Source organism: Eschscholzia californica, unplaced genomic scaffold (genome assembly GCF_041429995.1).
Source record: "Eschscholzia californica isolate CP2 unplaced genomic scaffold, dmEscCali1.0.p SCAF_4, whole genome shotgun sequence".
NCBI lineage: Eukaryota > Viridiplantae > Streptophyta > Magnoliopsida > Ranunculales > Papaveraceae > Eschscholzia > Eschscholzia californica.
In genome coordinates, this window is record NW_028238461.1 from 33,288,495 (window position 1) to 33,309,023 (window position 20,529).

Genomic DNA, 20,529 nt, shown 5'->3' on the forward strand with positions numbered 1-20,529 from the left:
AGTGTTGCAAAACGACACCTTAGCCAATATGAATTTTTGCTGAAGTAACTAATAAATCAAGGCACTGGTCCCTTTTCATAAAAAAAAAATTCAAATAGAAAACCTAACTGACCGCCATTCTTTTAGGAATTAATGACATTGATGAGGTAAAACGGTAACTTTTTTTTCTTATTTTTTCAATTATGTAGTTTGGGAGAATCACATAAGATATCACGAAATAAATTCATGGTGAAAGGGAAGGTAACCTCAGATTCGTGGCGACCATACAAAAATTTACTATAATTTTTGGGGGTTTTCCACGAAATTATAGGTAAGACCTATTTTGAGGTCTTTGTTGGTAAGTACTATGAGTTCGATGTGCATACTGTGATTTAACAAAGAAAGCATTTTCACTTTCTTCCTGTGTCTCATTGAGTAACCATTGTTCATGAAGCAATAATGTTGACTTAAGTTCAGAAAAACCAAATCTACTTTCTCTATTGTTAATGGATATAACAAATTGGTTATACTCTTTACCTAATCCAAGTAAAGTAATTCTACAAAGTTCTTGATCTGTTGCCTTATCATAAACTGCTGTTAGAGCATCGAATAATGATTTTATCTTTCTGAGATATTCATTCACTGTTGATTTTCCTTTCTTTATTGATTGAAGTTGAGATCTAAGAAGATCCTTCTTTGATTCTAATTCTTTTGTGTAAGTATGATCAAGATATGACCAAATATCAGCCGCTGTTTTCAATCCAAGCACATCAGATTTGATTTCATGAGAAAACGTAGCTTTTAAGCATGATTTCACAAAACTATCTTGTTTTCCCCATTGTTGATATGCTGGATTGAGTATTTCTCTGTTATTAACTACTGTCATCATTAATGGAGGTTCGATTGATCCATCAACGAATTCAATGAGATCTGCACCATATAGAATCGTTTCAACTTGATCCTTCCAGACCAGATAATTCGTACCGTCCAATTTCTCTGAAACAAATTGAGCAATATTTGAAATGGAGTGATTTGAGAAGATGAAGATGACGAAGCTTGATTCATTGCCATGGCTCTGATACCATATAAGAAATTTAAACACTTTGGAATACTTTGATTTCTTTATTTTATGTTCTTAAAACTTGTTTACAAATGAGAGAGATACTCTTATATATAGAATGAATAAACAAGAGAGAGAGTGAGAGAAAAGAAGACAATCGGTTAGGTTTAGAGAGAGAGAATAACAGATTTTTGAGTTAGAATCTATTATCTTAACTGTTTTAATAACAAAACTTCTGTTGTCTAAGGGCACCTCCAATTCTCCAAGTCTTCTAACTCTTTATACAGCTTACCAATTCAGCTCAAGTCTTCTAACTCTTTATTTATCTCTTTATTCAGCTTTGATTATTCAGACCTGACATCTATTCCCTTATATCCCCCCTCAAGCTGTGCCTCTTCAAAATGCATCAGCTTGTGTTTGAGAGAAGTAAAGAGGGGAAATGGTAACCCCTTAGTAAAGAAATGTATTGAATACGAATGGTACCATTTGCAACCAAGTCCCTTATAAAATGGTAATCAACTTCAATGTGTTTTGTTCTAGCATGGAAAATGGGATTTGAAGCAATGTGTTTAGCACCTTGATTATCACAGAGAATAAGAAAAGGTTTAGATAGAGGCAGATGCAACTCATCCATAAGATAGTTAATCCAAAGAACCTCAGTAATTGCCACACCTAATGCTTTGTACTCAGCCTCTGTTGATGATTTTGCAACAGTGGGTTGCTTCTTTGAAGACCAAGAAAGCAATGTAGAACCCAGAAATATGCAGAAACCATTAGTGGATCTCCTAGTATCTGGACAGCCTGCCCAGTCTGAATCAGAGTAAGCTTAAATAGAAGATAGATCACCTGGGTTAATAGTGACTCCAGACCCAATTGATCCCTTCAAATACTTCAAAATCTTCTTCACAATAGAAAAATGAGAACCCTTTGGTTCTTGCATAAATTGAGCAGTGTACTTCACTGCAAAGGATATATCAGGTCTTGTAAGAGAGAGATACTGAGGAGCCCCTACCACACTTCTGTAGAAGGTTGAATCAGGCAAAATATCTCCATCAAGTTTGGAGACTCTAGAACCACTGGCCACAGGAACTTGACTTGGTTTACAATCCATCATAGATGCCTTCTCTAGAATTTGAAGAGTATACTTCTTCTGAGTTAGCAAGAGAGAACCAGATCTATTTGAAGTAACTTCAATCCCTAAGAAATAATGTAAGGAAACTAAATCCTTCATAGCAAACTCAGAGCTCAAAATAGTGATGAAAGAAGTGATCAAAGATGGAGAAGAACTAGTAAGGATTATGTCATCCACATACAATCGCAATACCAAAACATCACTGTCCTTGAAATAAAAGAACATTGAAAGATCAGTGGAACTTTTATGAAATCCAAATTGAAGGAGAAAAGTGGAAAACCTTGTGAACCAGGCCCTAGGTGCCTGCTTCAGTCCATATAAAGATTTGTGTAGGAGGCAAACATGGGAATTCTTAGCCTGATCAACAAATCCTTGAGTTTGTGACATATATACTTTTTCATGCAGAATACTATGAAAGAAAGAATTTGACACATCAAGTTGTTTAATAACCCAGGACTTAGTTACTGCAATGGTTAAGACCAATCTGGTAGTTGTGCTTTGAACAACTGGACTAAATGTTTCATTATAGTCAATTTCATCCTGCTGATGATATCTTTTTGCTACTAACCTTGCCTTATAACGTTCTAAACTCCCATCAGACCTTTGCTTAACCTTATAGACCCATTTTCACCCTAACACATTCATAGAAGACTCAAATGGAACCAGAGACCAAGTCTGATTCTTTTCCAAAGTCAAAAACTCATCCTTCATAGCTTTACACCACTCTACTGACTTAGAGGCCTCTTTGAATGAAGTTGGTTCATGAAATTTATTTAGAACAGCAAAAAAAAAAACAGAAGAGAGAGGGTGACATATAGTGTAATGAACAACATAATCAGGTATACACTTAGGTTTCTGAATTCCATTCCTGGACCTTGTAGTCATAGGGTGAATGAAGTGTGAAGGGGATAAAATGGAAGTGTCAATTCTTGAGATAGAAGTGACTGGAACAGCACTAGAGGAGGATTGAGCTGAGGTTGAAGAAGTTACTAGGGAATCATGTACTACTGGAATAGGAAGAAGGACATCATGACATGTAGAAGCAGGCTTTGAAATTGACTGAGTAGGAAAAGGAATGTATTTGAAAGGAAAAATACTTTCATCAAAGATAACATGTCTTGAAATATGAAGTTTTTCTGAATCAATGGCAAAGCATTTATAACCTTTATGTATAGGGCAGTAACCTAGAAAGATGCATTTGACTGATTTAGGACTTAGTTTGTCTGTCCTATAATGAGCCAGATAGGACAATGACCCAAATACTTTCATAGAAGAGTAATCTGGACTTTTATGAAATAAGGTTTCATATGGTGATATATTCCCTAAAATAGGAGTAGGTAGCCTATTTATGATGAATGTAGAAGTAGAAAAAGCATCATACCAAAAAACTTTAGGTAAAGAAGCCTGAGTAAGTAAAGTATTACCCATTTCTGTAACATGTCTATTTTTCCTTTCAGCTTTGCCATTTTGCTGAGGAGTATATGGACATGAGCATCTGAAGATAATTCCATTATCATCAAAAAAATTCTTGAACTCTCCCTTAGCAAGTTCAGGAGCTCCATCACTTTGAAACTTCTTAACTTTGTGAGAGAGCAAGTTTTCATTTGAGGATTTAAAATGTTTGAAACATTTCAACTATTTGATATAACTGATAAAGGATATATCCATAAAAATCTACTATAATCATCAATGAAAAGGATATAGTACCTTGTTCCAGTAGTAGTTGTGACAGGAGCTGGACCCCAGATGTTACAGTGAACCAATTCAAGAGGTAATGCAGTCTTTGAGGAAGAAATACAGAAAGGTAAGCACTTGCTTTTACCAAGCTGACATGAGGAACAAACTTGATCAAGAGAGTTTGAGCTAAACTTTATCTTATTCTCAGCTTTGAGTTGAATGAGAATAGATTTAGCTGGATGACCTAATAACCTCAAATGCCACAAAGTTGTTCTTGTTTTTGAATTGCTACATTTGCTGTAACAGGAGTATCACTTTTGGAAAATTGGATAGGATATAGACCATTTTCCATTGGACCACCTGCTAGTATCTTATCAGAACATAACTCTCTGATATTATAACCCCAAGGAAGAAATTCAACTGAACAAAGATTTTCCTTTGTGAATTTGGAGATAGATAGTAAATTCTTTTTGATATTAGGAACATGAAGAACATTCTTGAGATCAGATTGATGAGATGAAGCTGTTAAAGAAGTATTTCCAGTTTCTTTGATTTCCAGAAACTTCCCACTTTCCACCATTACTCCTTCTTTGCCATTATACACTTTTGGATTTGTAATCAATGACTTGTTGTTTATCCTATGACTGGATGTAACACCCCTATTTTCTTGATATACCAAATTGGGTGGAAATAATAAAAGTCTAGGTCAGTTTTGTTTAGATGAAATACTGGTGGGTTTAAAAACCCTATTTCTCTTCACTTTTGAGGAAACCCTATAGAAAAGAAAGAGGGTGCAGCCGCTCCTTTGTGAAGGGAGGAGGAATAAAGAAAAAATGTGATGGAAATAGAATTCTCTAGTGAGAGAACAAGCCATGGTTGTGGTCTTAAAGTCATCTAAGGCGAAAAGAGGTAGATTTCCTATCTCCTAATTTTTTTGTAGGCTCTTTCAATTTATTCCATGATAGGAATAGTATTGTTAATCACATGAAAGAACGATTAAATGGCTTAGAGACTAGTTTTATCTAGAATTTCATAAAACATATAGAGAGGACAGTATCTCGGTCTAAATTCAACATACATCTGGTATTGATATATGAAGAATCTTGGTGCGATTCTTACATGTTTGGAAAGTTTTGTTTGTCTACTTTCTAGTAGTTCAAACGGTTCGTAATCCGAGTTCCGAGTGAAGAGTTACGATAGTTTTCGTACAAGGTGTCAGAACAGTGTCTACTGCACGTCGGTTTATATTAAAATTGAATCTGGTGTAGATATATAACGAATCTAAGTGTGATTCTTATATGGCTGGAAAGTTTTCTTTGTCTACTTTCTAGTATTTCAAACGGTTTGTTAATACGAGATCTGAGTGAAGAGTTACGATAGTTTTCGTACAAGGTGTCAGAACAGTGTCTACTGCACGTCAGTTTATATTAAAATTTAATATGGTGTAGATATATAATGAATATAAGTATGATTCTTATATGGTTTTAAAGGTCTGTTCGTCTACTTTTTAGTAGTTCAGACGGTTCATTAATCTGATTTTCGAGTGAGAAGTTATGATTGTTTTCGTACAAGGTGTTAGAACAGTCTCCGATGGACGAATTTATTGAGATAATTCACATGGTTTCTGTTCTTTAGGCAATGTATCTCCTATGTAGATACCTTCTAGTAATGAGTCTATGTTTGTTAATTATTATTTTTATTTGCTTGTTGGAGATTGCGATCCACGTGAGGATCTACTATGAGCATCATCCCTTCTGACTTGTCATGTGTTGTTGACTTGAATTGTTTGGTGAGCTTGTTTGTAATTCTTGATAAGAGTCAATGTTTGTTGTGTATTGGTCTGAGATACCTGAACGAGAGTTTGATGATTGTGTCTTTCGACATAATGTGTTTGTCGACGTACATGTCAAGTTTGTGGCTATAAAGGTTTACCTTAGTTAAAGGCATGATATTTTCTATCTGCTGAAAAAAAAGGGAAAGATCGTTGTATTATCAGGGTTAGTATTAGATTAAAATAAGAGAACCGAAAAACCTAATAATTAATCAAAGGACATAAATTATTATTTTCGAGAGGGATTGGATAAATCTGATATATTATGTTAGTATTCACCGTTAAATTTCAGATAATGCCAATAATGAATATGAATGCAATGCTTCCTTGATTGGGGATTGAGCTTGCCTACCCGAGACTTAGGTTTGAGGAAATCTACTGCAGTTGGGTCTTAACCCAGCTATTTTGTTTTTCAGGTATTGATTGTGCACTCATGGTAGGTGTTGCTCGTGGATCCAGTTTGAAGGTCTCAAATCTTCGATTTCAAGGCGGTTAGCTTGAGATTTGAGATTTGGGGCGCTACACTGGATGCCCCTGTGTCAGCTAGCCAAGGAATGGTTTCAGCTAAATTACATTCATTTGGCTCATGTGAAGGAGTTGAAGGAGATGTTCTTCGACCAAGATGGCCATGCGAGCAATATATCGGCTAGGAAAATTGATGAAGAAGATAATCAAGTCCGATTGATTTAGGGGTCGTAGTGTTTAGCTAGAAACCAACTACGATCGTCGAATTACGAAATAATTCGCGGCTAACTTCGATCGGATCCTACATCGGGTTACACATAAGAATGGGTATTTAATCGGATGATATGACTAGTGGGAGTGTGATATAACAATGGGAATTTCCCATAAACATATCTCACAGGCCTAAATAGAATTTGGGCAATAGATAGCAAAAAGACCCGAAATAAGGGTTTTGGGCCTAGACCGATTCTGGTACTTCTAGGACTCAGATTGGGCTGAATTTTGGAGGGTTAGTTGCTGATATAATAAGCACTATATCTGCCAATTTTAGTGGTGTTTGGACAGCTCCTCCTTAGGGAATTGAGAAAATATCAATAGTTGCTATTTTCGACAATTTCTCTAAATCTTATTCTAAAGGGTGTTTTAGGAAACCTAAAAGGAGGTGGATTCTTATTAGGGTTCTATATAAACACTCTTAGGGCAGAGAATAAGGTGTGGAATTTCTCTCTAAGCTTTCTTACTCTACCACATCAAGTAGAGAGGAGAAAGTGAGCTAATTCCCAAGCTATCTTTTAGTCAAGCAAGAAGAAGGTCTTCTTATTATCAAACCACCATTGGAGTGCTAGCAAGCTTTCAAGGAGGGAGATTAAATACACTATTCGGTGTCCCAAGTAGAGGAGCTACGTTTGAAGCTCTTGGTCTTCTTTAATCTATTCAACTAGCTCGAAGGAAATAGCGATTAAGGTAATCTACTATCTTCTTATTAGTTAATTACTAGTTTTGCATGATGATCTTGGGGATACTAGTGTTAGAAATTAGATGTCGTTATCCGCTATAAACACTAGTATAAGGGTATAAATCCCTACAGTGCGTCAGAGCCTCTTGCAATTAACTAGTTTTTGCTAAGAATCGAACTAATTGATATTTGATATGCTTGATAGTTTGATAGTTTGATAGTTTGATAGTTTGAGTTTATTAAATTTTAAAAGTGTTTTAAAAGGTATTATAAACTCATGATTTGGTTACAATGAATATGATGCAACTAGTTTTCAAATTAAAAATCGAAATTGATGATTGAATTTGTTTCAAAACATTGAATTTCATTGAGTTTGAATTGGTTTTCAAAATTGTTCTTGAAAAAGTTTCAAAAACCTAGAATTTTGATCCAAAATTGGTTGATTAAAAGAGTTGTTTTTGAGTTTTAGGAAACTCCCAAAAACAAAAAATTTGGAATTTAGAATTATTCTAAAAGGAGTTGTTTTGAGTTTTAGGAAACTCCCAAAAGAAAATTTAGAAAATTTAAAAGTTTCTAAAAGTTTTGAAAAATTTTAGAAGTGTTCTAAAAGGATTTCAAAATTTAGTAAGAATTTAAAAAATTGGAAGTTAGCAAATAGAGATTTGCACAAAAAAAAAAAATTTGGAAACTAGGGTTTTGGAAACCCTAGTGTCTGGCCAGGAAGCTTCCTGGCCGGACAGAAGCTGCTGGACGCGTCCACTGGACTCGTCCAGGGCAGCTGCTGAGACGCGTCTTGGAGACGCATCCAGGTCGAGTCTAGGACCCGACCACCAGCTGCGGTGGAAGCATCTGGACGCGTCTTGGAGACGCGTCCAGAGCTCTCGACCAGACACCTCTTGGAAGACGCGTCTAGGAGGTTCTGGGTCTCTCGGACTAGGTTCGAGACACCTAATGTTGGTCCGGTCCAGCACCAGACGCGTCTGGTACATGGACTAGCATCCTGGCTCCGGCCAGGACGAGACCAGGCCTTGATAGGCCACGACCTGGACATGCCGCCCCTATGGGCCGTGCTATGTCCGGACCTTGTCCGTGCCCTTTTGTGCTTGGGCTGGGACTTGTCTAGGACTTGTCCCGGGCTTTTTCGAGGCTCTTCGGACCACGAATAGGGACCATCATTCGAGTGGGAGTTTTTGCCAAATTTTCTATCGATTCCCACCAAATAATTCCAAAAGTAATTCGGACCATCCAGAAGGCCAAAACGGATTTCTCTTTAAATTGATTTATGAAATCATTAAGAATCGAACCAATATTTTTTCCAAAATTGACCCGGGCTTTCAAAACACGAAACGGAGTTTTTCTTGAAATTGATTTTAGAAATCATAAAAGATAAAACAGGAACGGACCATCAATCGAATTCTTCGAATTTAGACTTAAAGTCCATAATGTGACATGTGATGTCGACAAAAGTGTCTCCCAAGATAATCATGCATATATAATTCTTAGCCTTAATATATTATATGAATGCATGTGATGTGAATGCGGGAAGCTAGTATGGCCATAGATTTGTTTCTATATTCTTGTTTTAAGCACGGATGGGTGCATATTTGTAATTAATTTTAATTTCAAGTTTATACGATTTGCGAATTGTTAAAGTCTTGTAATTAGAGTTTAGGGTCTATGAGTCCATTGAAGAAACTCAAGGAAGGAATCCAAAGGCGAGTTGGAGAAATCAATGGAGGTTTAAAGATGGAGATCTAGACGAACCAAAAGGCGAAACAAGAAGCAAACCTAAGGAGATTAGATCTTCTAGGTTAGGGGCCATACTAGGATCCAAGTCTGCTTGATTTATTTTTTCGCGCGCATTTACTTACTTATTTACGCTTTATGTCGTGGATGTTAGTTAGGCTAAATAGTTCACTATAACAAACGCCAGACTAGCGTAAAAGTCCCCAAAAACGTAATCTTGAGTAATCGCCTATCCAGATTAAGACACTCGTTGCGCCCTTGTTCGAGGAAGGTGGGTCGGCCTTCGCAGAGTACCTCCTCTACCTTGGGACAATGCGGGTAGGTCTATAGAAGAGGCCTACACGTCTAAATGGTTCTACTTAACGAGATCAGCAAGAGAGTTTTGGATACTTGAAGCAAAAGGATATATTAATCATTCATTAATGAAATCTATCAACCAAGAGTCATAGGGTATGATCAGTGAAGTAGTTCACTCACCCGGAACGACAGAGTCAAAGGGTAGGGCCTTCGTCCGCTTTACTCCGAAGAACTGGGATCTTAGAATCACTTATTCAATCGGGGACGATTTTTATTGAATAATGTCAAAACGATAACGAGTTTTAAAACTTTGCCATTTCTTTTATGTAGTTTAAAGATGACAAAAGATATTTTCAACTTCCGCTCACTTCTCGACAAGGAGAAGCTGAATGAGCACAACTTCCTCGACTGGGAGAGGAACCTGGGAATAGTTCTCAAGATGGAAGGAAAGCAACATGTACTGGAAACTCCAATTCCTGTATTGGATGATACTTCGACTAAAGAAGGATAGATGAAGAAAGGAGTGTGCGGAAAAGGGCAGAGCCTGTAACTTGCTTAATGCTAGCAACCATGGAACCGACTCTGCAAGAGCAGTTCATAGACATGGATGCTTACTCCATGATACGACAACTTCTGGAAATGTTCCAGAAACAGTCGAGATTGGAGAGGTTTGAAACCTCTAAAGCAATTATGGACATGCACCTTGAAAAGGGAAAACCAGTTGGGCCTCATGTTCGTCAAATGATCAGGCTCATGGGCAAGCTGGCTAAACTAGGTTTCCCTTATAGCCAACAGACCGCTACCGACACTATCCTTCACTCCCTCCATAGTGGTTTTAATCATTTAAGATGAACTACAACATGAATGGATGGGATAAAACGTTGGAGGAATTTCATTTTATGCTTCTAACAGCCGAAAAGGACGTCGTTATAGTGGAGACTAAGAAAGACGTTCTTATGGTAGAAAAGGACAAAGGGTTCAAGAAAGGTGGAAAACAGAAGAAGAAAACTACGTCAAAAGGAAAAGGTAAACGAGTTGCCAAACCTAAAGACAAAGGTCCTCCTCCTGACACCAAATGTTTCTACTGTGATGGCAAGGGCCACTGGAAAAGAAACTGCCCTAAGTTCTTGGAGGACAAGAAGAATGGAACAGTGGCTTCCAATTCAGGTATAAACAGTTAACTTATCAAATACTGTAAAATTCCCAAACTTTGGTATATGATACCTAAAATTGCCCTATCATTGTGAATGTACAGGTGCAGCTGGGAACTGAGTATTTGACTAAGGAAGACAAGATCCAAGAGGAAGCAGAAGCCTCGACTGCTAAGGATGCTGAAAGGGATCGAAGTCTACTTTAGGCACTAATCTAGATTAAGCGATTTTCTAGTTTTTAACATCATCTCTGTACTAAGTATTATGGAGAATCAATAAAGAACTTTATTTCTAAATTGAGATGTTATTAATGCTAAATTAAACAATATATACCTAAGGATTCTAAACTTGGTTAAACACCTACAAGATAGGTTCAAATAACCAAAACATGAATCAACTGACAAGAAAGAAAGTCTTGAGTCAGAAACAGAGATTGATCTTCAAACGTACTTCTAACCTATCCATATTTGGAGTGTCCAAAAGGCTTAAGATGAAGAACATGAATCAAACTCTATCCTCCGAACTCCACAAGTCTAGACATAGCTTCCCACAAAACTACCAAAATTCCGTCCAAAGCTAAAATTTGTAAAAAGCGTTACAAAACTAGCTAATTTCTGACGCAATTTCTTTTTGAAAGAAATTTGGGTTTCTTCCACAACCAATCAAGAGAACAAAGTTTTTGTTGCTCATGATAGTATTCTTCTAGTAATTAACACACCTAGTAGTCTGGGAGAAAAGCACTAATTATTACAAGAATAAGTGGGAGAAAAGTACAATTCGATTTAATTCGATCATGAGAAAAATCATGAAGAGTCATGAAGAACAATCACGAAACTTGTACAAGACGATTAAATTCGACCAAAAGCAACAAACTGCGGCTCCTCCAATAAGGAAAGGTTAAAGATATGATCTTATAAACCCACCGCACAAAAGCGAATGTCATTCGCAGGAGAACTCTCAAAGCAAGTGAAAGTGTCTCTAAAGGAATATCTCAAAGTAGTTGAGAAAATTCCAAATTGTTGTTCAAAAGCCCTAAAAGGTCAAAAGTAAAATCTCAAAGACTCAGAAAATAAAGGTTATTTCTGAAGAGATAAAAGACCTACGCAGAAACGGAAACTGACTCTAGATTTTGGCTAGAAGCCATAATCATCATGGAATCCATATCTCGTCAAGACATGAAGCTTGATAATTTAAGTCAACGGAAGACCTAAATAGGTTTTCCAAAGTAGAAAACTGTGAAGGATGGAAACATTCATGTTTCCCGAAACTAGACAAGAAGAATAAGATTCTTCCAATCAAGTTATGTCCATAGGCATGCTTCAGAAATCCATCGACGGAATAAAAGCACGCAAGAGTTAGAATCTTTGATTCAAAGAGGCAATCAAAGAAATTTGATTCATGAGGAATGAAGAAAAATCTTGAATCACGAGTTTCTAGAAGGTAAGTGGGAGAAACAAACCTTCCGTGTCCGTATGCAGAGTACATACAAAAGATTGAGTACGACATAAGATGTTGTGTAACAATGAACACTGACTCAATAAAAGGACCACACACAAGGATGAAATGCCATTTTGGGCATCTGAAGATCTATAAGCATAGATCAAAAAGATGATAGGATTAGAGATACTCAGTACGCTGAGATGCTTGAGATCCGAAATAGAAAATCTAAGACTCAGAAAAATCTAAAAGAATTTCGACCCAAAACTCATGACAAAGAGCGTTGCCAAATCGGAGTTTGAAAAGACACCGATGAACAAGCACGCATGAGAGAGACGTTTATGTTTGAAAACATAAAGTCAAGTCATGTTGAACATGATGAGCATTTAGACATCCAATTCGGATTGGAAACCCGAATCACTACTGAAACATCCCAGAAGGCTAAAGGATGAAAGTAGTACAAATTTTCATCGTAGCAAACTTCCAGACATGGAAGGAAAGTAGGATTAAAAGTGTTTAAGCCGTAACCGTTGCAAATTCTACATAAGAAATTAAAAGCCTTAACTCTAGTAAAGATTACTAGATATTATCAAGGTTGAAGATAGCAATCTTCAAATTAATTGATAAAAAGCAAAGTTGAAAACCGACTACCACGGTAGTCAAACTAAACTATCACCTAAGACATAGTATGAGATTCATACACAGTGTAAGGCATGAGGTAAATTTGGAATAAACCTTGACAAGTAAAATTGAGTGGGTAAAAAGAGTTTTAAGGAAGAGGCTCAGATTTACAACTCTCGTTATCAGAAATAATAGAGTTATTTCACAAGTCGTCTAAATTTGGTTTAGTGTTTAAACGACAGTCTATTGATGATAAAACATTCCGAATAGGTTTGTCAGATACGTGATCTGATGAATGAAACCCTATTAAGTAAACTTGGAATATTTATTATCAAATCCCTAGTCCAGGTCATTGCATGGACAACAATGACTCGTGAAGACTAGTACGGGAGTCGATGGGATAGCGCAGTTTAATGGACTATAGGAATAGTGTATTCGATTCGACTACGTGGGTGTTTAAAAGGTTTATACACTGGATAACCCTCTAATGAGAAGTACATCACTCTTGCTGAACGTCAAATACTTCTCAAACGACAAGATTGGAGAGATTCCTCAAAACATGAGTGCTCCACTCATCTTATGTAAGGAATGTCCGACTTTGGTTCCGTCAAACACCGTGCCGTAAAAGGAGGTTATAAAGACAGATACTGGGAAGGACAGGAGAGACATGAAGTTAAGTGGGAGCGCAAGAATGAATTGTGTCATCCTAATCACATTAGGTCAAAAAGTGTCTCAAGGCCACTTGATGAGTGACAACTGAAATGCGTGGCCGCGCTCAAACGGATTAAGAATTAATCGTTTGTCTTTTACAGTTGTACTCGGAGATCAAGAAAGTCTGAATGACGAGACGTATCAGATGGGATACTAAATTGACAAGGGAATCGAGGCATTGCACTTGTTCTAAGTCCAAGTGGGAGTCTGAAGGAGTTGAAGGAGATGTCCTTCGACCAAGATGGCAATGCGAGCAATATGTCGGCTAGGACAATTGATGAAGAAGATCATCAAGTCCGATTGATTTAGGGGTCGTAGTGTTTAGCTAGAAACCAACTACGATCGTCGAATTACTTCACGGCTAACTTCGATCGGATCCTACATCGGGTTACACATAAGAATGGGTATTTAATCGGATGATATGACTAGTGGGAGTGTGATATAACATTGGGAATGTCCCATAAACATATCTCACAGGCCTAAATAGAATTTGGGCAAAAGATAGCAAAAAGGCCCGAAATAAGGGTTTTGAGCCTAGACCGATTCGGGTACTTCTGGGACTCGGATTGGGCTGAATTTTGGAAGGTTAGTTTCTGATATAATAAGAATTATATCTGCCAATTTTCGTGGTGTTTGATCACCTCCTCCTTAGGGAATTGAGAAAATATCAATAGTTGCTATTTTCGACAATTTCCCTAAATCTTATTCTAAAGGGTGTTTTAGGAAACCTAAAAGGAGGTGGATTCTTATTAGGGTTCTATATAAACACTATTAGGGCAGAGAATAAGGTGTGGAATTTCTCTCTAAGCTTTCTTACTCTACCACATCAAGTAGAGAGGAGAAAGTGAGCTAATTCCCAAGCTATCTTCTAGTCAAGCAAGAAGAAGGTCTGCTTATTATCAAACCACCACTGGAGTGCTAGCGAGCTTTCAAGGAGGGAGATTAAATACACTATTCGGTGTCTCAAGTAGAGGAGCTACGTTTGAAGCTCTTGGTCTTCTTTAATCTATTCAACTAGCTCGAAGGAAATAGCAATTAAGGTAATCTACTGTCTTCTTATTAGTTAATTACTAGTTTTGCATGATGATCTTGGGGATACTAGTGTTAGACATTAGATGTCGTTATCCACTATAAACACTAGTATAAGGGTATAAATCCCTACATCATGCTCATCATTACCTTCCTCGTCAATTATAGAAGAATCATCAAACACTGTGAAATTACACTCAGCTATGATGAACTCATCATCAAATTCCTCAATGATACCATTTTCAACTTCTTCCTCAGTAACATCTTCATCCCCCTCTTCTTCAACATGTAAACCAGCAAATTTTTGTTGTAAATTCTTATTTTCTTTAGGAGATGCATACTAAAATAGCACTTTGTAGCAAAATGTCCCCATCTTCTACAAATTCCACATGGTACATTCGAAAAATCATAATTTTCTGCCTTTGGACCTAATTTAGGTCTTACATTCGATGAATTTCCTTTAGTTGTATTCAATGTGGCCTGATCGTGAGTAAGACCTTGTGTGGCTTTCCTATGGTGTTGATAAGACCTATTTTGAGGTCTTTGTTGGTAAGTACTATGAGTTCGATGTGCATATTGTGATTTAACAAAGAAAACATTTTCACTTTCTTCCTGTGTCTCATTGAGTAACCATTGTTCATGATGCAATAATTTTGACTTAAGTTCAGAAAAACCAATTCTACCTTCTCTATTGTTAATGGATATAACAAATTGGTTATACTCTTTATCTAATCCAAGTAAAGTAATTCTACGAAGTTCTTGATCTGTTACCTTATCATGAACTGTTGTTAGAGCATCGGATAATGATTTTATCTTTCTAAGATATTCATTCACTGTTGATTTTCCTTTCTTTATTGATTGAAGTTGAGATCTAAGAAGATCCTTCTTTGATTCTAATTCTTCTGTGTAAGTATGATCAAGATATGACCAAATATCAGTCGTTGTTTTCAATCCAAGCACATCAGACTTGATTTCATGAGAAAACGTAGCTTTTAAGCATGATTTCACAAAACTATCTTGTTTTCGCCATTGTTGACATGCTGGATTGAGTATTTCTCTGTTATTAACTACTGTCATCATTAATGGAGGTTCGATTGATCCATCAACGAATTCAATGAGATCTGCACCATATAGAATCGTTTCAACTTGATCCTTCCAGACCAGATAATCCGTACCGTCCAATTTCTCTGAAACAAATTGCGCAATATTCGAAATGGAGTGATTTTGAGAAGATGAAGATGACGAAGCTTGATTCATTGCCATGGCTCTGATACCATATAAGAAATTTAAACACTTTGGAATACTTTGATTTCTTTATTATTATAAGAAATTTTAACACTTTGGAATACTTTGAAACTTGTTTACAAATGAGAGAGATACTCTTATTTATAGAATGAACAATCTAGAGAGAGAGTGGGAGTGAGAGTGAGAGAGAAGAAGACAATCGGTTAGGTTTAGAGAGAGAGAATAATAGATTCTTGAGTTAGTTAGAATCTGTCATTCTTAACTGTTCTAATAACAAAACTTATGTTGTCTAAGGGCACCTCCAATTCTCCAAGTCTTCTAACTCTTTATTCAGCTTACCAATTCAGCTCAAGTCTTCTAACTCTTTATTTAGCTCTTCATTCAGCTTTGATTATTCAGACCTGAAATCTATTCCCTTCTAATATGTTTGAAAGAAAATTACCTTTCTCTTTGTTCGATTTGTCAACAATATTCTTCGCTTTTCTTGATCTTGCCATGTTAAACAACCTCTCCCACAATTTCCATCTCTAAAATGAAAGTGGTTGGTGATGAATAAGAAGAAGAAAAAATAACAAGGTGTTACCTAAAATTTTTGGAAGAAGAAAATGGAGAGGACTTCAATTAAAAACTCTACTTTTTAGAGGGCATCAGTAGAATTAGTTTAATGTCTACCCATAAGTTTGTTGTCCACTTAAGATTTTTAATTTCTTGATTTGTCAATATAATTTCTGTCCACACAGATATTTGTTTATCCATATATTATTCACCAAAAGAAAATAAGCAATACCTTATGGCTTAATCATAACATTTCAGTTTATTCCTTTAAGATTACACACCCTTATCCCAAAGCCAAAAACGCCCATACTACAATCTAACATATCAGTTGAACCTCAAATCTAATTAAAGGGCAGATATGATGAACTTGGGATGTTTAGCCTGAACTTGAGGTTTCTTGATCATGCTCTCAAACTGCAGCACAAATTTGTCCATGGCTGTTCCTGGCAGACAAATTGGCACCAAAATACCATCCTCCCCTTTGCTGTTCCTAAATGGTATATAAAAGCTTGCTACTCCAGGAATCGCCCCTACACCTCCTTTTGCTGGTCCACCATACACTGCTTTTCCCCACCCGAAATCCACGTCACCGAACCCTGCCCGTGTTACATCTGAAACTAAATATGCCCTCACCACAGCGAAATGGGGTCGACCTTTTGTGACCATTAGATCAGCCAATGATCTCATGTACTCGTCATTGACTTGCCTCTTTGCTTCCTTCACCAACTCTAGTGCATACCCCAATGGATTTTGACACAATTCCTCAGCGGTTGATATAGCCACGGGGAAAGCAAAGGCATTCCCATAGTAACCAGTAGGCAGAGGTGGATTAAATTTCCCACGTACATTAGCAATGCATATCATACGTACTTGTTCATCAGGATCAGGACTAATTGCTATGGTACGACATTTCCAGAGACACGCGGTGAGGAGCTCGAACGTTGAACAACTATGTGATGGGACATGTTTCCTTAGGTTGGCTACTTCTTGAGGACCAATAAAGAAGGAACGATGGACCATGTCGTCGAGTGGAACGAGAGTGTTTTTGGTGTCTGGGACAACATCGTACTCTCTATGTTCGAAGGTGACTTTTGGTGGGTCTCGAGCCATAAGGATTTCTCTTTGCCAAACAGGAGGAACAGACGGGAAAGATGCACCTCTTGCAAATTCACCCAAAGCCGACATGAATTGAACCAAACCCTGAGCATCGCTGATGGTATGGTTGAGTCGAATGGCCATAATGAATCCACCACACTTCAAACGAGTCACCTATATTTTATTATTACCAAAGAATATCAGGATATATGTTTTTTCAATTGGCGCAACCAGCTAAACCCCCAAAGTTAACATAGCAAAAAATAGCCATCACAATGAGAAAAAAATATTAATCATCATTTTTTAAAATAGTTAGATTGGGGGAGCGTCTGTAGGGGGCCCTCGTTTTTACTAAGTCCCGCTTGCTTTTTCGTGCCCCACGGACTAGTCAAGTCCGAGGGCACTCAGACCGGGCCTAATCCGTGTTGGGATTGAAAAGCACAGACTGAGGCCAATCTAGGTGCCCTCGGACTGCCTGGTCAGTGGGCCTCGGACTGCTCGGTCAGTGGGCCTCCGACTGCTCGATCTGAGCGCACAAGAAGTGGCAGGAGTAAAGGCGGGCCAGGGTAAAAAAGAGGGGCGCATATCTGATCACCCTAAAATTGAATCATTGTTTGTGTAAGAGGCTCATATGTTATCACCTAACCAAAATAACTTTACTGTATCAGTTCTATCTGGAAAAAAAAAATACTTTAAAGTAGATGGATCACCTGAATTAGTAACAAGGGAGAGTTAAGGACAGCACTAGAGCCAGGGACATCAAAAATGAGTTCTTCCAAGCATGGAAAAGGTGGTTGTAAAGCATCACCAAATTGGTCCAATCTAACATCAGCATCTGCCTCTATAAACAGAACCCCTTCCCCATTACAATCTACAATTAACTTCCTCCCATCACCTTCTCTAAGCCTACCAGCAAAAGGGTAGTAGAAAACAAGTGCATCGGCTATCGCCTTTCTTATCACATCAACTGGATCTTTTCCTGTCATTGACACGTCTTTACGGTAAAACTGAATAACAGGAATGTGAAACCTAAGACCTTCTTGATCGTCAATGTCTGAGAGATATTTGAGATCATGGGGTGTAGGTTTAGCAGGCCTAATTAGTTCAGGTTCATTTCGTTTAACGGAAAATATAAGAGAAGAAGCCATCACTCTTGTTGAATGAAGAAGAAGAAGAAGAAGAAGAAGAAAGTGGAAAAATTAGTTGAATGAAATTATAAATGTTAATTAAGCAAAGATGCTTGTAGTTGTGTATTTGCTTTGGAAGTGTAGAAAGTTATTTATAGTAAGAGAGAGAGGTTTATGTGGTCTATATTTGTGAAGTTTCAATATAGGTTCTTGGGAGTTAAGGTGTGATTTACATTTAATAAATTCCTTTTAAGCATTTGAAGTGGACTTGCATGATTTCAACAAAAAAAAAAAAGAAGTGGACTTGCATGACTTGCCGGTCTTCTTGGATGTACCTTTTAGATAAGACACCATTATATTATTTTTATCTTCTCTTACCTACTTTTGTTTGCAAGTGAAAGTTAGTAGTATATCATAAAAATATATTGCTACTAGGTTGATCCATACAGAGTCTAAGTTCGATCAAAAAATGGGGCAAAGGTCCAACTCTCTAAATTCGAAATCCTCCGGCCTATCCCCAAAATAAGTTGGAGGTCCAAATGAGTCAGGGTATGTATTCTTTTCATATTTTTTTCCTCTAATACCCCTCTCAGGTACAAAAGGGTCTTCACCTTACTTCTTCAGACATGTGGCGTTAAATTCAAAGCACATTCCATCTCTCTTTATGCTTTTTTTTTCCTTTTATTACCATCTTATCCTCTTTTTCTTACTCTCTTTCTCTAAAATTATTGAAGCAGAAAACTCTCTCTCTCTCTAGAAATTTTGGCTGAAAATCTCTCCGGCGGAAAAAATTATGTGTGAAATTTACAATCAGGGCCGTGCCTGAGAGTTTAAGGGCCCCGTGCGAAATTTGAATCTAGGCCTTTTAGAACAAAAAAAACTACAAACAAAATTTGAACAAAGTATAATTTCTTTGTTAAAATGTGTTCTTTCTTTGTACAAGATATAGTATAGAATCTAAAAGTGGGTTTTTGGATGTAGCATTTTTGTATCATGATTTTTACATACATACCTTCGAGTTTCTTTTTACGAATTTTAGATGTCTATTTCTAAAAATACTTCAAAAAATGAACCCAAATACGTAACAAAATGGTAAAAAGAAGTGTAATAAAGTAAAAAAAGTATAGAGTCAATTAGCAATGTACCATGAACATTAATTACAAAACCAGCTAAAGAGCAAAATCAATATGCAAGCAGTGGGTTTCGAACCCTCGCCAAACGGGTGGAATCACCCACATCCAACTAACTCGGCTAAGAGATGTTTTATATATGTGCCTGTATCTAGATTTTATAAACAACAACTATAAGGATATTATTGCAAATGGGCTCTTGTCGGTGGGGGGCCCTGTGCGGCCGCCCTGCCAGCACGGGCCCAAGCACGACCCTGTTTACAATTCCCGCCATGTACTATTCATCTGTTACTTCTAATCTTAAACACATTCTTGAAATTTTTAAGATTTCATATCTATTTATGATTTTTGTTTCAACACAGTTGAAGTTTTCTCCTTTTAATGTTTCATAACTTTGTCTTCCTTAACCACTTCTTCTTCTTCTTCTATAAAAACATTTGATTGAACTGAAATAATTTAGAACATAATTTGAAGTATTTCTTCTCCATAAATAGTAGGTTTGAACATTGGTATTTTGTTTGAGACCATAATTTTTATTTTTATGGATAAATTTTTCTCTCATTGTTTTTTTTCAGATGGATAGAGATTTCTTTAATGTCTACCCAGATTATGTATCATCAACGTATGTATTTCTCAACCATAGCTTGTTTTGTTTACTATAGCTATACCTTCTCACATGCATAACAAGTTTGTAACAACATGCAGGATGAATAGAAATTTTTTTCGAGAAGATTCAATCGGTATATATTGCTCGAAGACAACCTCATTGGTGAGACATAAATTACAATTTTTTGTGCATTGCTAACGATTTATCTGTTTCACATAAATCACAATCGGTATATATATATATATGAGAAGTATTTGTTGTAGTAACATATAATTTGATGTTAACTTTGTAGGATACAACGAGTTTTTTTGAATTTTACCTCGTCTGTTGCTTGTGGACCAACAACAAGAAGGATTCATCCCGATCGGATTTGATGGAGTAAAACAGTAGCTTTAACGGTGTTTAGTTTATATTGTACGAGTATGTTAAGTTAGTTTAAATATTTGTTAGACACACACCAATGAACCATAAACTAATCGATTTCCTGTAAACAGAAAGGTGTACTCTGCATTTTTAAGTGTCTGTGACACATAATGGTGTAAGTCTTAGAATGTAATACAAGTAGTAGCAAATTTCCTGTACACAAATCTATTTGCTAAACATTTCTTATGTATTGTAAATTAAAAAATGTACATTTGGTATACATATTATTCATTTCAAGAAGAATGTAAGTTTGTAT

At 36.7% G+C, this 20,529-nt stretch overlaps 2 protein-coding genes across 2 annotated transcripts; both read right to left on the reverse strand.

Moving 5' to 3' along the window:
- Window positions 1–304: 304 nt before the first annotated feature.
- On the reverse strand, window positions 305–4,428 carry LOC147544210 (uncharacterized). Its single transcript, XM_086635653.1, has 6 exons — window positions 4,141–4,428; window positions 3,879–3,997; window positions 3,435–3,666; window positions 1,886–2,783; window positions 1,523–1,840; window positions 305–975 (listed from the first exon to the last, which is right to left on the reverse strand). The coding sequence occupies exons 1-6, from the start codon at window positions 4,426–4,428 to the stop codon at window positions 305–307; spliced, it is 2,526 nt and encodes an 841-aa protein (XP_086491779.1).
- An 11,651-nt stretch (window positions 4,429–16,079) lies between these two features.
- LOC147544211 (HXXXD-type acyl-transferase family protein) lies at window positions 16,080–19,087 on the reverse strand. Its single transcript, XM_086637572.1, has 2 exons — window positions 17,697–19,087; window positions 16,080–17,160 (listed from the first exon to the last, which is right to left on the reverse strand). The coding sequence occupies exons 1-2, from the start codon at window positions 18,132–18,134 to the stop codon at window positions 16,237–16,239; spliced, it is 1,362 nt and encodes a 453-aa protein (XP_086493698.1). The 5' UTR covers window positions 18,135–19,087; the 3' UTR covers window positions 16,080–16,236.
- Window positions 19,088–20,529: the final 1,442 nt, after the last annotated feature.